The following is a 19,489-nucleotide window of genomic DNA, read 5'->3' as shown; positions in this document are numbered from 1 at the left end:
AGAGGCGTTCCATTTTTGACAGTTACAACGGCCAAAATCGCCATCAAGATTTATTTCTTGAATATGTTGTCGCTTTGGAATTAAGAGCCTGTTTGAATTAGCTTATCGTAAATAGTTGATAAGTTTAGTGTTGAAAAGTTTTTTTAAGTGGCTAAACTGATTTTATAAATAAGTAGTTATGTGTGTATAAATATGTACGTAGAAAATGTATTTTGTATATAGTTCAAATATCACTTGTTATATGGATATATATATGTATGTGTGTGTGTTACATCTTAAACACGCTTGGCACAATTCCTGGTTTCACCCATTTAAAAAGGTACTATTAGCCCTATTTCTTATGTCATGCATAATTATCCGCAAGTCAATAAAACAATTTTTATTTGTAACATATTTCTGTTGTAATTTGAGAGTTGTAGTTTTTATTCCGATACCCAATTTAGTCTTATACGTTGAGAACTCAAAATGATTATTTGGAAGTAGTGACTCGGTTATTGATCTCCTCCCTAATATTACACAGTAGCAAAATTCTCACCAAATCCTTCATTTCTCATTCAGGACCTCTACCCCCAAAAAATAATAAGTAATACTAGTAATAATAATAACATGGATGTTGCAGTTGTTTTCTCTGAGGTGATTGCCGTGTGTTTCTTCTGAAGGATCATACCAAAAGACCATTCTCTCACCACCTCCCACGCCCCTCCGCACCCTGTCATATGGTTAGAAAGCAAAGTGGACGGTATAGATGGAGCTCGAGTTATGAACAACTTCAACATGGAAATTTCCCTTATCCGTCCTCAAGGATCTCTTTATGCACGTGCATGCATGCACTGCTGCAATACTTGTAATTATATCTGTGAAAGGGAACCTTGCCAGCCAATGACCCGTTACAGCAAGAACATAGAATGTCAGTTCCTGAGCCACCTGGAGCGGAAACTGAGCCGGTACCTTGAGCTTTGAGGGCTGCGGCAGCAGCTAATCTTCTCTCAGCCGCAGCTGCTCTTTTTTCCCTTTCAGCATCATGAGCCCTTTTCAATTCCTCCTGATTGGCAAAGAGAAAACATATCAGACACCATAAAAGAGAGTAGAAACTACAAAGCTTTGTCCGCAACATTGAGCAGCACTTCCTAAATATTCCAATTCGAGCAGTGATAGGTACAAGTGCATAAAAGAGATACAGCAGTAATATGTTCCGAGACCTCTTTAGATATTTTTGCTGAAAGAGTAGACTGAGATTTTCCTTTAAGAGCTGAAGCACCCATTCCTCTCTCAGATTTAGATGGAGCAGTCTGGACTTGAGCAGCCTCAGCCTGCAAAAATGATGTCACAACGCTGAGAGAGAGATAATAGGAGGATGAACAAATTAGCCCAGGTGTGGGTGTTCAAGAGGCAAATGAACTTCTAAGCTGCCTACTAATAGTCCAAAACTTTTTTTTTTGGGGATAGGTAAGCTGCCTATCAATAGTCCAAAACTCTTCTTCTCGTCAGAGGGAGAAAAGACAAAGGAAAATACAAAGTTGATGATTGATTGAAGGGCAAGTACAACCAAAAATAAATAAATGTAAAACTCTAGAACCTTTGCTCCTTCATCCATGCCATGCAAGAACAATTATTTTTGCAAGAGAGTGCTAAGACAGGATATGGAAAAAAATCAGAATAAAAAATAGATTAGCATGCACCTCAGCCTTTTTTTGCCTTGCTTTCCGCAATTTCTTCAACTCTTTTGCCCTAGCTTTCTTCTTTGCGTCTTTTTCTGCCTGGGGAGAGAAATACAATTGTCATATCAGCTAGCTATATAATGCAGCATAAAACACATTTTCACTGATTGGCTTATCAAAAAAACATATTTGATGGCTGAAATTGAGAAATAACACATGACAAAGGTAAATTAATTCAATTAGTATACTTGTCCAGTACCTTATGATGTCATAGCTAGCAGACAGAATACAGCAATCAAATTGTCTTGGATCATGGATAAAATACATTCACCTAGGAAGGATTTAGAGCCTTTTTGGATGGGCTTAAAATAAGTAGCTTATAAGCTGGAAATAGCTTATAAGCCAAAAAAAAAATAAGCTGGGGTAGGCTAACTTATTTTTTTTGGCTTATAAGCTGTTTGAATAAGTTGGGGTAGGCTAACTTATTTTTTTTGGCTTATAAGCTGTTTTGAAAACAGCTTATAAGCTGCTCTAGATAAGCTAAGTTAAACGGGCCCAATTATTTTTTTACGCTTATTTTATGCACAAAATGACTTTAAGCTGGCCAGCCAAACACTCAAAAAAGCTGAAAACAGCTTATAAGCAACTTATAAGCCAATCCAAACGGGCTCTTAATGTAACTTCCACATTCACACTGCTCATATCTGTGAAGTACAGGCATATTACAAAAAGAAGATTTACACTAGAACAATGACAATGAATGGGAGAATATTTAGAACAATCAAGTATACTTGGATTCATCTGCATTTGCGATATGCCTGATATGAAGAAACTCTTAGAATCTTTTGACCTCTTGACATATATTAAGAAGAGAAGGTGATCAATATTACAGAACAGTCAAACAACATGCATTAATCCGCTTGACAGTACATGACTAATGACACTGTTTTAGGCTTCCTAAATGAGGGAAACTCTCTTAAAATCTTTACAAACATTTTGAAAAAGATAATAATCGACTGAACATTCTAATCCAAATCCCCCAACCCTAACTCAGAGATTGGAATACAATAGGTGGAGTGTCTGCATATTGCATAAGCAACAAAATTAATAACAACGACGTCTAAATCAATTGCTTATACATTCCCATGTCCTAAATATAGGGTCCTCCACGAAAAATTATAATCCAGATCCAAAATATAAGAACCTCGGCAGAAAATTACACTGTCAATATCACACCCCTAAAATAATCAAGAAGTTACCTGTTTAGCAGCTTGTGTTTCCTCCATTTCTTTAGTCAATGCGCTAGGCACCTTAGCAGCAGGCCAATCCCACTTGTCAAGGTTTGATGCCATGAAGCGCCTAAATGTGTTTCTCACTTCTTTTTCACTTGCAAGCATATATGGAGTTTTCCCTCTCTCGTCCTTGAGACAAGGATCCATACCCTGTTCTAGAAGTTCAAAAACCTTTTCACAATCCCCACACTTTGCTGCTTCATGTAAAGGAGTGGATGTACCAACGGTGTCATTATCACTCTCACTCTCACTTGATATGATCGCATTGGGAGATGGCATAACAGTAGAACATTCTTTGGTAATTTCCTTAGTCTCCAAATTTTCCTTCAAAACCTCCATGGACATATCACACTTGCTGCTCAAACCACTTGCACTTACCTCTTCACAATTCGGTGCAATTTCCTCATTTACTTCGAAGGATACTTGAGTCAATAAGCCATATATCCGTCTAGCTTCTTTATAGGTAGGTCTTCGAACAGTCAAAGGAATATTTCTAATAACATTAAGCTGACAATCAAAATATGGTCGATCTCCGTCAAAAAACAGTTGCCGGTTGTCAGAGGGAGCACATATGAAGATACAGGACGAAACAACAAAGTAAGGTTTCCATGCAGTGAGCAAATCTTGGATTTCCTGGTTATCAAACAGCAAAAACTATCATCAGATAATAAGATGTTAATCCAATTTAAAAAATTCAGATTTCCTACTCCATAGTGCCTCTGTTCTCTTGCAATATGACAGCCAACTAATCCCCCTCCCTTTTTTTTTTCTTTCAAAAATCAGAGAGAACCACTTCAAGTAGTAAGACCAATAAACAGAAGCAATCTAGTCCCTAAAGCCCCCGCTTATAAGGAAACCAAAATGGACTCGTATCATGAGACAATGTGTCAGAAATGGGAATTTAAGTATCACTAAAGAAAATATGAAGGAACTCCCCATAGAAATCATCAGAAACATTAAACTGAACTAAAAAAAAAAAAAAAAAAAAAAAGAAACAACTACACAGAAAGCAGAAATCATAGCACGGATATGACACCAACTTTTGTAAGGCCCGATTGAACTGAGATATGATGACTAACAAGTGTTTTTCAAAAAGAACTCCATTGCCACCAGCAGAAAAGGAGGAAGAAAAGGGAAATTTTTCATGATGAGCATGCAAAAAGGCAAGAAAATATGTTGGTGCACCTACTTGAATTGGGATCTCATGTTATAGTTGAGTAATAAGCGTAATTTGGCAAGCCGCACTGAATAGGATACTGACCATGCAACAAAATAACTCTTATGCAAACATCAATCCCTTTACCTTTTTAAGAGCAAGTTCATTATGCCGACGAATTGATGCTCCAGCAGAGTGCGCCATCTTGCCACTTGCATCTTTTGATGATTGTTTCTTACCAGCCTTAGCCCGTATAACATATCTAAAAGAAAGGTAAAGTAATATAAATTATTGCCACATTCTCTCAGAAGAGATGCAGGAATGGTAGCTACGACTTAAGCATTTAAAAAGCATGGCAGCCCTGGTGGAGCCAGGAATTCAAACAAGGAATTTTTCAAGAAAACATTTCTTAGGCCAAGGAGATTTAACAACTTAAAAATATACAAAGAAGAACATTTTTGCCCTATTTACATAGTATAATATTTCAACTTGTAAAAATATTCGTCGAACTAGTTGTCTTGGTATGATGAGAATGACACAAAAGAAGCATTGCACTTTTTCTTACAACAAAGACTCTAACCTGTGGAATGTCTTATGTGCCACAACTGTGGTACCATCAAAAACACAGCCTGCAAAATGCCCACCTCTTGCAAGCAACACGATCCTCAAACAGGTATTATCCCTTGGTTCATGGATCAAATACTTCAACTTCTCAATCACTTCATTTTCTGTCAAATAAATCCTGTTCCTGATATCATCTGCAGCAAGCGTCTTCTTGTTCTCAAACAAAATGCTCTGTGACTCATTCAGGAGTAAACCCTTCCACAGTGAAAGGATCTCCGCATTATGCAATTTTAAATATATTTTATTCTTTATATCTCCAACTATTCTTCGCTGCATATCATTGGACTGACCAGATTCTTTGTGATCTTCATCATCTGATCCAGAAATACTTGATAAATCATAATCCTTACATAGGGAATCAGAGGTCATCTCATCAAAGTCTTCCTCCTTTATGATGTCTCTCCCAGAAATGCTAAGCTTTATCTGATATCAGTACTGACAAGAAATTACTATAACTACTAAATGAACAACCAGTATAATGAGATCAGCACCTTCAGGAACAAAGATTTTAACAGAAAACTGGGGGAAAAAAAATCTTTTTGGGGCCAGGGTGGAGAAGAAGGCGCTGCAGATTGAAAACTTTAGAGACAGAGTAACCAAGTCAAAGTGACAATTTCCAGAAACACGAGCTAATTTGAAGTGCTTCTAGAGCAATGATGAATAGCCTCCGCTAATAAAGTTCTAGCAGGGCCGTCTATTCCAATTGCCACTCTGGTCATATGGAACCAATGTATTCCTTTTCTGAAACTTTATAAGCAAGGTGAGCCGAGGGTCCATCGGAAAAAACCTCTCTACCTCCTGAGGTAGGGGTAAGCTATGCGTACACTCTACCCTCCCCAGACCCCAATTTGTGGGATTATACTGGGTATGTTGTTGTTGTTGTGTATAAGCAAGGTCCATAAGGAAGAATCTAAAGCTATTTTCTAGAGGTGAATTCGGACAGCATTGTCCTGCAACTTTCAAAATATTCTTTTGCTGAACAAATTGAAGACCTACTCTTACTAGAAGTCTAGTCTCTCTCAGGTCCAGTTTCGATCTCTAACTGACTCGCTTAATAGGCCGGATGAGAGATATTCAGAAAACCCAATAGAAATTCTAAAACCTGATGGTTCTTGTCCTGAAATGAAGGATGCGAAGAAAGTAGTGTCGCCTGTCATCATGCTCAATCAGTAATAAGTTGGCTTCACAATTCCCATAACCCCAACTCCTAAATTCTACTAGTGATACGTCATTAGCCTAGATTAGCTCATTTTCAAAAGCTAAAAGGCGCAAATATTGGGAAATTGTCTAGGAGTTGTTAATCCCAAAGGACTAATCTCAAGCATATGAATACTGAAGTACTAAAAAAAAAAAATACCGTAAAAATAGTTTTGTTACAAAGTCATTATCTTGTGCTTTGTTGAGGGTAAGCATTTCAGTCTTGGGAATACTTGTCCAAAGTTCTCTCTTTATATATCAACTTACTAATGTCTTTGATTATCAGAAAAGAATAAAACAAATAAATTTGAGGATAAAAGGAAAAAACAAGTATTGACTACTAGCAATAAGTTGTGCTTAAGCCAACCAAAAAGAATAAAAAAAAAGGATCTTTAAATCCAATTATAAAGATAAAAATCATAAATTTTACACTTGACAGCAATTCTCTACTTCAAGTAATAGAACTTTTTTATTTTATTTATTCAGCTAGAAAATCCTCACCCTTAATAGCATTATTATCCTTAGAAGACAGATTCAAAATCAATCAGGTATGCATCAATCTCAAATCAGTTAGAATCAGCTAATTGAATCCTCTATACCCACTGTCAAGCATGAATATAATTAAATCTTAAACAAAAAAACATACATTTAGTCGATGAATATCGGATTTGAAGTGAGAACGCTGATCCTGGAGAGAGTCAAACTCGGCCTTACAAGTATTACAAGACAACCTTTGTTTCACATCATTCCGATTACTCCAAGTCTCCGTATCCTCCACTTCCTTTTTGGATTCGTCATCAATGTTTGCATCGTCTAGGGTTAGGGTTTTGACTGAGAGGTTTTCGAGTGGCGATGCTGACGGAGATTGGAGGAGGCGGCACGAATCAAACAAGTTCGCTGGTAAGTCGAAGACTGAACGGTGTCGTTTTTCGTCAGGAACTTGTTGATGACGGCGGTGGCGGGTGGTGGTAGAAGGAGGAGTATCCATCTTTGTCGACGTTGATTAATCTGAGGATTTTAATTGAATAAGCAGTGATAATGGTTTGGACTTTCGAGTTTGAATATAAGGGGTAATAGCACCGAAGCTCCCTCAGGTTTCAGAGCCCGTTTGGATTTGCTTATAAGTGCTTATAAACTGTTTTTGGCTTTTTTGAGTATTTGACTGGTCAGCTTAAAGTCATTTTGTACTTAAAATAAGCTCAAAAAAATAATTAGGCCCATTTGACTTAGCTTATCTAAAGCAGCTTATAAGCTGTGCCAAAAAAAATAAGTTAGACTACCCCAACTTATTTTTTTTAGCTTATAAGCTGTTTGCAACTTATAAGCGTGAGTCCATCCAAATAGGCTCTTAGATCCTATTTGAGAAGAAAAGGTGTTTGAGTAACCAAATTAAAGGGTTAATTACATTAAATATTTATTTATATAATTTGAACTTCGAATATGATCCTTCGGGGTGGCTCCGTTGGTTTGGAGGGTGGTTATCCACACAGATGATCCGGGATCGATCCCCCCTCAATGCCTTCTGAGTCGAGTCTGTCGCATAGGGTTTGCCTAGTGCGGTTTACATCCCCTGTGTGTAGGGGTGGCAAACGAGCGGGTCGAGTCGGATATGGGCCGGATTGAAAATGGGTTGACAAAAAACAGATCAATTACCCGACCCGCCCATATTTAACACGGTTAAAAAATGAGTTACCCGACGGATAATATGGATATCCATCTTATCCATATTATCCAAAGCTCGGCTTCATGTAGCCAATATGGAAAAAGATTAATTTACCATTTGTCCAAAAATATCCCTAGTACATAGTTGTGCCTCAACATTTGTGGGAAGAATAAAATTTCGAAAATTTTCAGTGACACGACCTCCAAGAAAATCTTTCTTGGAAACTACCCACCCAACCCCACCTCCACCACCCACTCCCCAACCAAATCCCAGCCCCACCCAACGACCACCCTCGAACGCACTTCACCTTCACCTACCTACCCCCACTCCACCCCATCCCACACCACCGCTCCACCCAACCCTCACCCACCCCCTCCCAAAGCGTCTATTTCATATATGACTACTTTGCAGTTTGAAGACAACCCCAAAAATTGACTATGTTTGTAAACTAGCCAACTTTTAAAAGTGGCACAAAAAATGGCTATTTTTGTAAATTGACCATTTTTTAAAAGTGACATAAAAATGATTATTTTTGCAAAAATATATTTTTTGCAAAAATAGCAACTTTTGTTGTCATTTTTCAAAAAATGATCACATTACAAAAGTAGCCATTTTTGTGTCACTTTAAAAAAATGACTTCTTTAAAAAGTATCTACTTTCACAAAATGGTTATTTTCTAAAAGTGACTACTATTGCAAAACGACTATTTTTGAAAAGTAACTACTTTTCCCAAGTAATACTTTGAAAAAGCGGCTACTTTTATAAAGTTACTACTTTCACAAAATGTCTAGTTTTGTAAAGTTGAGAGATAGGGGGTGGTGGTAGAGAGATGCGAGGTAGGGGTTGGGGGTAGGTGGTGATAGAGGTAGGGGTGGGGTAGGTGGTGATATGGGTAGGGGGTGGGGTAGGTGGTTATAAAGGTGGGAGTGAGGTAGTGGAAGGTGGTGGGGGTAGGGGTGAGGGGTAGGGATAGGAGGTAGTGGGGGTAGGAGGGGGTGGTTAAGTGGTGGGGTGGGGGTGAGGGTAGTGAAGGTGTAGGGGTGGTTAGGTGGTAGGGTGGGGTGGGGGTACGAGGGGGTGGTTAATGTAACACCCCGTATCTTGGAACTAAGTTTAGACTCATATCATTAGAGTTTTAGTGGAAAAACTAAAGGTTTGAACGTTTTGCGAAAATGGTTGATAGGTCTACTTCGGGCAGCCATAAATCCTTGATTAGTTGGGAATTTGGGAAAGTACCCTTAATGAAAGTTGTAGTGTGTAGAAATACCTTTATAACGATATAAGGACCAAGCCAATCAGAGATCGGAGCAAGGAGATATGATCGTCTCAATATGGGTAATATTAAGGCACTTAAAATTCTATAGAATCGGCTAAGTTTTCGATACGTCTGCCTTCCAGTCAAATTTCGTGAAAATACATTGGGAATTTGAGGAAACCTAAAACATGAAAGTTGTAGCCCTTTGAAATAGTTTTCCAACGGTATATTGTGGATCCCAAAAAGAGCTCTGTACAAGAAGTTATGACCATTTTACCGAACACTGCGTAGAACCAACAACCCGCCGCTTTTCTGGGCGCGTGGGGGCGCATGCGATGGCCCCGCATCGCTGGCCGATCGCGCAAATCTGAGTATCGACCTGCAGAATGTCGCGCGATGGCCCCGCATCGCGGACCCATCGCGTAACAGGTCGGGTTCGGGTCAAAAAATCGGGATTTCGCGATTTAAGTTATATTTAAGCTTGGGGTTTATTTCCCTAACACCCCTAGTCACGAAAAATTACCCTAAAGTCAGGAAGAACAAGTCCCAAGCCTCAAGAACCCTACAAGGTAAGTTTTATCATGATTCTAGGTTGAATTCAAGTCCCAATCTCTTCCTAACTTAAGTAAACCCTTCTAATTATTCCAAGTCAATTCTAATATATATCCTTGTAATCTAAGCAAGAAATCATTGTTCATAAACTAGGGTTTTCAAGAAAAGCCATCTCATGGTTCAAAAATTCAAGATTTTGGAATTCTTCTTCAAAGATTCAGACTTTTCTTCAAGTTTTGGAGCGATTAAGGTATGTAGAGTTACTATCTACGTGTGGGAACATCATTGTTTTTCCCCACACCTCCTAATCCATAAAGTATGAAACTTTATAAAATTAGGGTTTCTATTCTATACTATGTTCATGATAACCCTAGGTCCATGTCTATGACTATATTATGGTTGAATTGATATTATTTTATCATTGTGTTCTTGATACTCATTATGATTATTGAGAATCTGTCCGTAATCCATGAAAACCCATATTTTATATTCTATGGGTTCTTGCATGCATGTTTTTGACTAAGAATGATTATTTCATGAATATCCTACATGTCTACAAGTTTTCATGCAACTATATTATATAATTATTTTCATGCTATGATACAAGATACATACATGCTAAATACAAGTTATTTCATGAAACCATATTTACAAGTTATTTCATGAAACCATGTTTACAAGTTATTTCATGAAACCATGTTTACAAGCTATTTCGTGAAATCATGATTACAAGTCAAGTACAAGTTAATTCACGAAAATCATGGGCTTCTTAGCCAATTATATCATGTTCATATTTTTGGGAGTTGCTTTAATTACTGAGGAGGGCTTCAGATAGCCTGAAACTACGTAGCCACCGTAGGATGAGGATCGCTCCACCCATGTCCCGAACGATCTCTCATAATGACTGGATCCTTTCATATTTTATTAAATCTCATGTTCCCTGGCAAGGACTGAGTGTTCTGTTGGCGGGACGCAAGCACCAGACCATGAATCTGTTATAAGTTATTGCTCTCCCTACTTATGATATTTTTACCATGTTTTATATATATGTATGTATTCATGTTCATGACCAGGTTTCAGTTCTTATCATGTTACTCCATGTCCCATGTTATTTCTTTCAGTTGCTTTACATACCAGTACATTCAAAGTGCTGACATCCCCTTTCTATTGCCCGAGGGCCTGCATTTCACGATGCGGGTACTGATATACAGGACGACACATCTGCTCAGTAGGACATCATTCGTATCAGCTTATTGGTGAGCCCCATCTCATTCGGGGTTTAGTCAACTTTTGTTTTATGATTAGTTATGCATCTAAGGTATGCTGGGGGCCTTGTCCCAGCGAATATGTTTTCCATGTTCAGACTTATGTTAGAGGTTTCATACACTAGACAAGTCAGTTATGTTATGTCAGACTTTCGGAGTCGTATAGCCATTTTGGGCTCATTCATGTTGTTTCCGCACTCATGTTTAAACAAGTATTTTTATTAAGTATTATGATTTATTACGTTTTATAAAGGCTCATCATGCATTCACGTTATATTCTGCTCATGTTATGTCTCATGATGATTCAGCAAGCCATGTGGTTCGCTCGGTCACATGCAGTAAGGCACCGAGTACCATGTTTCGTCCAGGCCATGGTTCGGGGTGTGACAGTTAAGGAACTTGTTTTTCCAGAGAAAATATTTTCCAAAACATTTTGACCAATAAAAAATGGGAAAATTGGAAAACATTTCGTCCATACCAAACACACTTTATATGTTGTGAGTTTTATCTATTTTACCCATTAATTTACCCATATTTTAAGTGGATAATATGGGTTGATTCATATTGAACCCATTTTAAATGGGTTGGGTTGGGCGGATAACCATATTTTTTTACTCATTTTGCCACCTCTACCTGTGTGGTTTGCAGGCTATTACACAATGGGGAGTTTACCCAGTGCGCACAAAGTGCTCACCACAGAGTGCTCACCTGAAGGGCAGAGGCTGTGACAGAGGTTGTAGCAACTGCGGGTTATCCTGGGGTTCCAAAAAAAAAAATATGCTGTTGCATTTCAAATTAAATATTTTCCGCCCAACTTATACATTTTCAACCCAGAAGGTATACCCAATAAAAAGAAACAACGAAAAAGGGAAAAGGGTCAAAAATATTTCTCTACTTTATTTTAATGGTTAAAATATCCTTCGTTACAGTCTTGGGTCATTTATGTCTCTGCCGTTATGAAAGTTAACAAATATATCCTTCATTTGACGGGAACCCCCAAATTAATTCAAATAACCCGATTTCACAAAAAATAATCCACTCCGGCGAACTCATATTTTCTCCTTCAGCAACTTGTCTCTCAAGCTCACCACTCCGGCGAACTCATCTTCGACCAATCACTTCTCTCATTCCCTTTCCCACCATCGACAGCTGCTGCCACATCTCCACTACCCGTTGTCGTTGCTACAAAGCAAAACAAAAACACCATTGATCACCTAATTAGTTATCACTGCAGATGTCTAACTAGCTCCTTGAAAAATGAGACTTACTACTCCATTGTGCCCAACTCATATAACATAATTCGAATTTTGAGAGTCATCAAAAAAAAAAATGTGATTTACTCGTATGTCCTTTAAATATTTTAACTTGTTAATTATTGTGACTTATAATATTTTTTATATAGTTTTTACATATGTAAATCATTTTACAAAACACTTAAAAGATTGTATGTTCGAATTTATGGTCAAAATAAAAAAGTTTAACTCTCAAAATCTAAATTATGTCATATAAATTGGGACAAAGGGGCTACTACAAGAAAAGAATAAGTTTGTCTATATAATATCTCGTGTAAATTTACGTGATATTTTTGGATTTCAAGAGTCAAATAAATTTTTATTTAGTCGTGATTTATTCATATATATTTTAAATAGGTTAATTTGTTAAATATTGTTTTATATGTAGGTTTCACATATATACTCTCTGTCCAAAAAGATTGACATTTCGTCTTTCGAGGGTCAAACTTTCTAATTTTGATCGTGTGATTTAACATAAAATCTTTTATTTTTTTGAAATAAAATTTACATATTTGAAAGTTACGTAAAAAATACTATAAGTCACCATAATTAATAATTTAAAAGAAATGTCAAATATAAAAAGTCATTCTTTCAACATATATCCTTGAACACATACACGATAACATAACAGTGACATCCTTCGTGAAGAAGCTAATTTAGGTCATACCATTTATTTAGAGGCAAATGGGCTAACACAAAGACCAAAGTCTAGGCACCATGTGAATAATGTTCTACTTTACCTCCTGATCTTATGCGTATTATTTGTATAATATTAGATACTGAAAAAGTCATATATATTTGTGTGACATTTTATTAAGGGTAAAATGAAAAATTTAAAATTAAATTATTACTAACTATATAAAAAAATATCATTTTTTTTAAAACGGACTAAAAAAAAAGTCACATAAATCGCGACAAAAAGATAAATAAATTATCCGTTCAATTTTCACAGGATTGCACGGGCCATAGGCACCTAGTATACAAAGATCATCCTTCAAAGAGGAAAGGGGAAACACTCTCACCCCACCACTAGTATTTTTCATTACCATCACCCACTTTTCTTCCATAGACAGAACAGAAGATATGTGCACATTAGAGAAGAGAGGCAACATATTCTTCCTAACCTTAACCGGCACAGATGAACACCGTTTACACCCCAACCTCATCGACTCCATCCGAGCCGCTCTCCGCACCGTAAAATCTGAAGCTACTTCCTCTTCTTCTTCCGCTCTGATTACCACAGCCCAAGGCAAATTCTTCTCCAATGGTTACGATCTTAAATGGGCCTTAGTCGACAAATCCCGTCAACAACTCATGTCCAAGAAACTCCGTTCTCTCGTTTCCGACCTAATCAATTTGCCTGTCCCCACAATCGCTGCTATCACAGGACACGCGTCAGCTGCTGGATTTGTATTTGCGATGTGCCATGATTATATCCTTATGCGTAAGGATCGAGGGTTTCTTTACATGAGTGAGCTTGATATTGGGTTTCCTATACCTATTTGGTTTTCGGCTTTGTTGAAGTGTAAAGTTGGGTCGCCTGTGGTTTGGCGTGAGGTGGTGATGAAAGCAACTAAGTTGACTGGTGACATGGCAGTTGAAAGGGGTATTGTGGATTCGGTTTATAATGGAGTGGAAGAGACAGTGGAGGCAGCTGTGAAGTTAGGTGAAGAATTGGTGAGAAGAAAGTGGGATGGGAAAGTGTATGCTGGTTGTAGGAAAACACTGTACGTGGAGCTGTTAAATAAGCTTGGTTCTGATGAGACTGTGGGAGATTATGGGGACGACCAGGCAAATAAGACTATCTCCAAGCTGTGACCGACACTATGACTCAGGCATTTGTACGCTTAGTACTCTATTTGTTATAATGTGTAATATAAAATGTTTGTTTCCTGAACTAAAATATCTATCATTGTCTGTGTGTTTGAATAAACCAAATGCAGGAAATGAAAGGAGTATTCTGTTGGAGCATAGGAAGTAATTTCGCAGTAGTATCATATTGTGCCAAATAATGCAGTGGTGTTATTAGGTACTTTTCTGTTGGGTGGGCATAAAGTTGAGAAAACCAAAAAACTAGATTGATCTGAATTAATTGGGTTTTTTTCGGTTTCGATTCTTGATTTTTCGGTCGGTTTTCGGTTTTGATTTTTTCAAAAGATCGGTTCTTTTGATAGTTCCGATTTTGATTTTTTAAAAGTTAGGTTTCAATTTTAAAGGATCGATATTTCAGTTGAACCGAACTTGTTATTGGAGTGGTGAATTTTTGTATACCGGCACAGTTTGTGGAAGACGGGAAGTATTGGCACCGTTTTATTGGAGATGTTCATTAAGACAGAATTGCTATCCCAAAATGTTGGTTCTGATGATAAAATATCAGTTACTGGTCAATCTTGGATGGGATTACTACACAAAAATGATGATCATAGTGCACCTCTCTGATGTGTGTAGATTTGCAGGCAAACACAGTGTTGAGCAATGAACACCAGTTGACATGTAAATCAACACACGTTCAAGAAAGTAGGAGTATATTTAATTAAATATGAACACAAAGCAGATTCTACCAATTTCCTTCCCAGTGTTTATTCATCTTGTTATCTTCATACTCAGAACGATGTTAATTAGCTGGGCAAAAATTATTAGCATGAAGATCATTTTAAAGCTGAAAATAGCATAGTGTACTAGCTGCATACCGAAGAACCGACCCGAAATGAGAAAAATTGAATCGAATTGAACAGAACTAATTATGGTTCAGTATTCGGTATACACAATCAGAGAAAACGAAGACCGATGTACTGAAGTACCAAACCGAAGTTCTTAATAATTGAATAATAATTGAACTAAAATATCGAACGCCCATCCCCAAATATGCAAGCCTTCAATTCGGAGAAGTGAGTTTGTTTTGTGGAAAAAAGAGAGTTGCGAGCAAAGAAAAAATGCAAGCCATCAACCTATTCACCATAAAAGAGAGAGTATTATTTTGTTGAAGAAATATGTTATTTGTGGTGAAGCTTTATACTCAATAACTAGTCTAGAATTTGTTCAAGTCCTAGGATAACCTTTTATATTTTAGAGAGGACAAATCAAGGAGTATTGGAAGGCGTTTGGACATATCATTTCATCTCATGACCATTGAAGGGCCTAAGTGAATTCAATACAAAGTTACTGCAAGTCATTTCAAATACAAGAGCTTGTGAAGCATTAAATGAACTGGCGTGCTATGCGCCATATATGAAGCAAATTTTGAACTAATAATGATTGATTTGCAGATCATACGAATCAGCTACCACGACAAAAGCATGTCCTCTCCTTTCAACTCTGTTACCAATAACCACTAGGCTAGGGTAGTCATACGGAGACCGTCTGATAAAATAAAAATAAAAAATTACTCCCTCCGGATAAAAAAAAAAGAATTCACTTAGTCATTTACACACCCCTTAAAAAATACTAACTTTTAGATAAAAATAGGTAATTTGACTAAACTACTCCTAATTAAATAGGCATTAGATTTGATCATATAACATTTAATAGGGGCAAATATGAAAAAACAAGGTTAATTCTTTCTTAATTTGTTAAGTGAACTTTTTTTTTTTATGCGGAGGGAGTTCTAACTAAAAATATGATGATATGATTGAGATTCTTCCACCCTTAATTAGATTTTTGGAGTTCTATCTTTTCCCTGAACCCTCGCAGGGGATAGCAACGTTCAGAATATGCCCATAACATTTCGCTCGTACAATATGCCATGACCATCCATAACGTTCCATTTCGTAGGTATTGGAAACTGCCAGTTTATCTACAGTCTGTACTGATGTTTGTTTTATGTGGATGTATGTATCCAACGAGATATTCAACGAGGACAAATTCCCACATGAATATGAGCTACCACAACCACTTGTGTAGCAACAGATTTTGTGATTCTGCAGAAAGAGCTAATAGAATATGCCTTGAACTGAACCTTGCCACTGCCCTATAATTTGATCAGTCTAAAAAATTAGCTAGGAAGTTCAAGCGGAAAGTTGAACACTTTACTAAGGGTAGGGCAATTTGGTGCACAAAAACATCCCGCGTTAGTAGAATCTGGAGAAGAGCCTCACCTCAAAGAGTGTAATAAAGACAGTTTACCCCAATGCAACATTATGCGAAGTTGAACCTTAAAAAATAAAAATAAATCTTGGGGGTTTACTCTTCAGTCTTCACTTATTTGTGAACTTCAATTGACACTAGTACTCTTTGCAAGAGTTTTTTCTTTAAATAATGGCCCACCTCTAAATCGTTATGTTCTATCGTGATTTTCGGTTTCACCTCGTGAGGTCAAAACAAAACTTTTTGGATTGATGTTCGTACCAACTAATTGAATGTCTTTCAAAACGTGTCCTGATCATGATCAAAATTCAACAGCAAATAGTACTCATTAAAACAGCAAATTACATTGCCAAGGCAATAAAACGCAGATTGAACTACGGGGTCCATAGACTAGTTAACATGATGAAAAAAGACTATTTAAACATGAATCACATGCAATGATTATTTATACGGAAAATAATTACTAAAAATTAATTGTTAGCATATGAAACTGATTACTTTAAAGATCCTTTTTTCAGTATTTAGTTACTTTTATCTATTTTCTATAATTCACATTCCAATCCACCAGCAAAAAGATACATAATTTCCTACATTAACTTGCACGAGTATTGACAATGAAAAATTCAATAAGGCCAACCAAACATTGCACTTATTGAGTTATTCCCTGATTAGTTTTCCTTATTCGACTAATCAAAGCTTATTCGAAAAACTTTGTTGGTCCTTTTTATGCTAAAGCAGAAACCAAAAGACTCCTAAATTCATAAATTTGAGGAGAAATACTCATTTTGCTTTTGCAATCCCCTCACTGATGGAAAAGAATCAAAGATCAACTAATTCAAGACAATAATCACAAAGCAAAACAATGACACTCCCGCATGTCATAATTACTCGTTTAATGACTATCAACGTTGAACTTCACTTCCCAAATTAGTCAACCTCATCAGAGTCTCCCTCCTGATCAAAAAAAAATTCACTTAGGTATTTACACACCCTTAAGAAAATATTAACTTCTAGACAAAAATAGGTAATTTGACTAAACTACCCCTAATTAAATAGGCATTGAGATTTAATCATATAACATTTAACAAAAACAAATATGAAAAAATAAAATTAATTCTTTCTTGATTTGTTAGGTGAACTCTTTTTTCAATTGCAGAAAAAAAGGTTAAATAGACTTTTTTTTTTTTTTTTAATCCAGAGGGAATAGTTTTCTCTTTCAACATTAGATGGTTTGTTCTAGAAAATAGAAACCACAACCTTTTGTATTTCACTTTTGTTTAAAGAGTACAGTTTAAGCCAACCAACCAAAATGCTCTATTCACCACATAAAGAGGCAAGAGCCATCACAAAGTGGGCCCAAAAACAATTCTTTTGTTCATTTGCTTAGCTGTCACTCACGTTCCTTCATAATCCTCCGCACCGACACTACCCACCAATTAAAACACTCCATTATAAGTACATGCGTAACAGCTGAATATCTCAACAAGTGGAACATTATTAAAGTATAGAAATACTAAAAACAAGAAGATAAAATAAGAAGTACAGCTTACAGCAACTGAACAAAACATAAAAAGCAAAAACAATGTCCTTCCTCAGCACAACGGCTCACTCACTATTAAAGGACATTTAAAAATTAAATGAAATTAAATAAAAATCCTCTCTGCAAGCCAGTCACAAAATAAAAATATGACTCCAAAACCCAATAAGCGAAAAAAAACAAAATAAATTAAACATGCCTTTTAAATGGCGATCTAGGACAAATAAACAGACACAATTACCGAAACTGACACTGTAAGTAGCACCTTCATCAATGCCGGAGCGTTAACGTTACCGGCGTTCTTCTTCGCCGTACTGTTCTCGGAATCTGCGTCAGGACCAGCTGCCGGAGAACCGTCCGGAGACATCATCGGCGGTGCCGGTGGAGACATCATCGGAGTAGGTGAGCTGGCATCAGGAGCAGGTCCAGGTGAAGCTACTTCCGGTGCTGGAGAAATATCCGGTGCTGGTCCCGGCGCCGGTGAAGGTGATTTCCCGAACAACTCTTCGGGTAGAAGAACACTATCAACGGTGAAAATGCAGAAGGGAGTTGAGTCAATGACAGTTGAAGCGATTCTTGAAGAGTCAACACCTGTGTCAAGTGTGACCTGGTCGCCAGCTGTAGAAGCGCTCAAATCGTATTTACTAGCACCATTAGTTGCTAGAGTTGGAATGGGATTCTTTTTTGTTTTTAAACTTCCAATAGGAGTGTAACTTGGAACAGCATGGTATTGTAAAAGTGACACAACCTCAGCGTTACTTAGCTTGCTCAGATCTGGAACTTTAGCGCCCTTAAACGCTTCATCATTTGGTGCAAAGATAGTTAAACCCTTAGTAATGGCAGCTTCATACGTCTTGAGAACACCAGATGAGATAAGTAATGAAGCAAATGTTTTACATCCTGCTTTCTCCAATGCACCCGTTATGTTGAAATCACCAGATGGTGCTGGAGCTGCCAAAATACCTGGAGCAATGATAGGAGCACTAATCTCTAATACAGATATATTGTACTGGATTTGCTTCACAGATTTGGTGTATGTAGATGCTAATGGTGAGTTAGGAATAGCTGAGCCGAAACCCACTTTACCACCTTTAAGATCGGTGATGTTAACGGAACCTAAGTTGCCGTTAGCATTGCCGGTGGTTTGGTAAAGGGTAGTGGAAAGTGTAGTGCCGTCAGAGATCTTGTGGAGTTTGGTTCCGTCAAAGTAATCGAGTAAAATGTGAAGGGAAAGAACGTTTTTGATGACGGAAAGTGGGTGTTTCCCAACAACAGAAGACATGGCTCCATTGGGCAAAGCTAAGACGGTGATAGTTTGACGGCTGTTAATCTCGTCAGCGAGTTTTGTTTGTGAGAGGTAACTGTTGAACTCACTGTACTCTGGGAAGTGGCTCAAGATTTCAGTGATGTTGTGTGCATGAATGGAAATGGAAATGGAAAAGAGAGTGAAAAGGAAAATGTGTAGTGCACCCATGTTGGACGTTATTAGCAAAGAGAGAAGAGAAATGCACGGAAATTTCGAAGGGAGTGGAGGAAGATAAAGAAGAGAGTTAGTTAAAGGTGATTAAGGACACGGTTGACTATGGTTAAGTTAACTAGGGTTGAGTTTGGGTGAGAGTGAGGAATATATGGATAGCATGTGAGACACAGAAGAGTGTGAGAGAATTCCGTTCGACTTTCTTTTGGACAACAGCTGGAGATGTCTGATCTTGTCGGTATTAGTATTATCTTTGAACTCTATAATGGTGAAAATTACAGAATTGTCCTTAACCTTTTTGGTGGTTTGGTTTGATCTTTCTATAGGGACATCAAAATATAGTAATTCAGGTTAATTATTACTCTTTGTAGAAACTATACAATCTTGACTTATTCCATTCATTAACTAAGAAAGAATATATACATGATACAATTTTGA

General features: G+C 37.3%; 3 protein-coding genes across 4 annotated transcripts; 1 reads left to right on the top strand and 2 right to left on the bottom strand.

The window, feature by feature from the left end:
- Positions 1 to 419: 419 nt before the first annotated feature.
- Positions 420 to 7,027, bottom strand: LOC132645688 (uncharacterized). 2 transcript variants are annotated; one of them, XM_060362821.1, is made up of 7 exons: positions 6,574 to 7,027; positions 4,687 to 5,153; positions 4,254 to 4,368; positions 2,918 to 3,583; positions 1,680 to 1,757; positions 1,200 to 1,310; positions 420 to 1,042 (listed from the first exon to the last, which is right to left on the bottom strand). In XM_060362821.1, exons 1-7 carry the CDS (start codon positions 6,913 to 6,915, stop codon positions 788 to 790), a joined length of 2,034 nt encoding a protein of 677 aa, XP_060218804.1. In that variant the 5' UTR covers positions 6,916 to 7,027; the 3' UTR covers positions 420 to 787. The 2 variants fall into 2 exon arrangements, with proteins under 2 accessions (XP_060218804.1, XP_060218805.1); XM_060362822.1 differs by having other exon boundaries at positions 4,687 to 5,165; positions 6,574 to 6,681.
- A 5,879-nt stretch (positions 7,028 to 12,906) lies between these two features.
- Positions 12,907 to 13,925, top strand: LOC132645687 (enoyl-CoA delta isomerase 1, peroxisomal). The gene is made up of 2 exons (XM_060362820.1): positions 12,907 to 13,795; positions 13,898 to 13,925. Exon 1 carries the CDS (start codon positions 13,038 to 13,040, stop codon positions 13,770 to 13,772), a length of 735 nt encoding a protein of 244 aa, XP_060218803.1. The 5' UTR covers positions 12,907 to 13,037; the 3' UTR covers positions 13,773 to 13,795; positions 13,898 to 13,925.
- A 3,589-nt stretch (positions 13,926 to 17,514) lies between these two features.
- LOC132645686 (fasciclin-like arabinogalactan protein 10) lies at positions 17,515 to 19,170 on the bottom strand. The gene has a single exon (XM_060362819.1). It carries the CDS (start codon positions 19,046 to 19,048, stop codon positions 17,789 to 17,791), a length of 1,260 nt encoding a protein of 419 aa, XP_060218802.1. The 5' UTR covers positions 19,049 to 19,170; the 3' UTR covers positions 17,515 to 17,788.
- Positions 19,171 to 19,489: the final 319 nt, after the last annotated feature.

Source organism: Lycium barbarum, chromosome 6 (assembly GCF_019175385.1).
Source record: "Lycium barbarum isolate Lr01 chromosome 6, ASM1917538v2, whole genome shotgun sequence".
NCBI lineage: Eukaryota > Viridiplantae > Streptophyta > Magnoliopsida > Solanales > Solanaceae > Lycium > Lycium barbarum.
The sequence above is the reverse complement of the archived record's forward strand: the minus strand, read 5'-3'. Positions and strand labels throughout refer to the sequence as shown.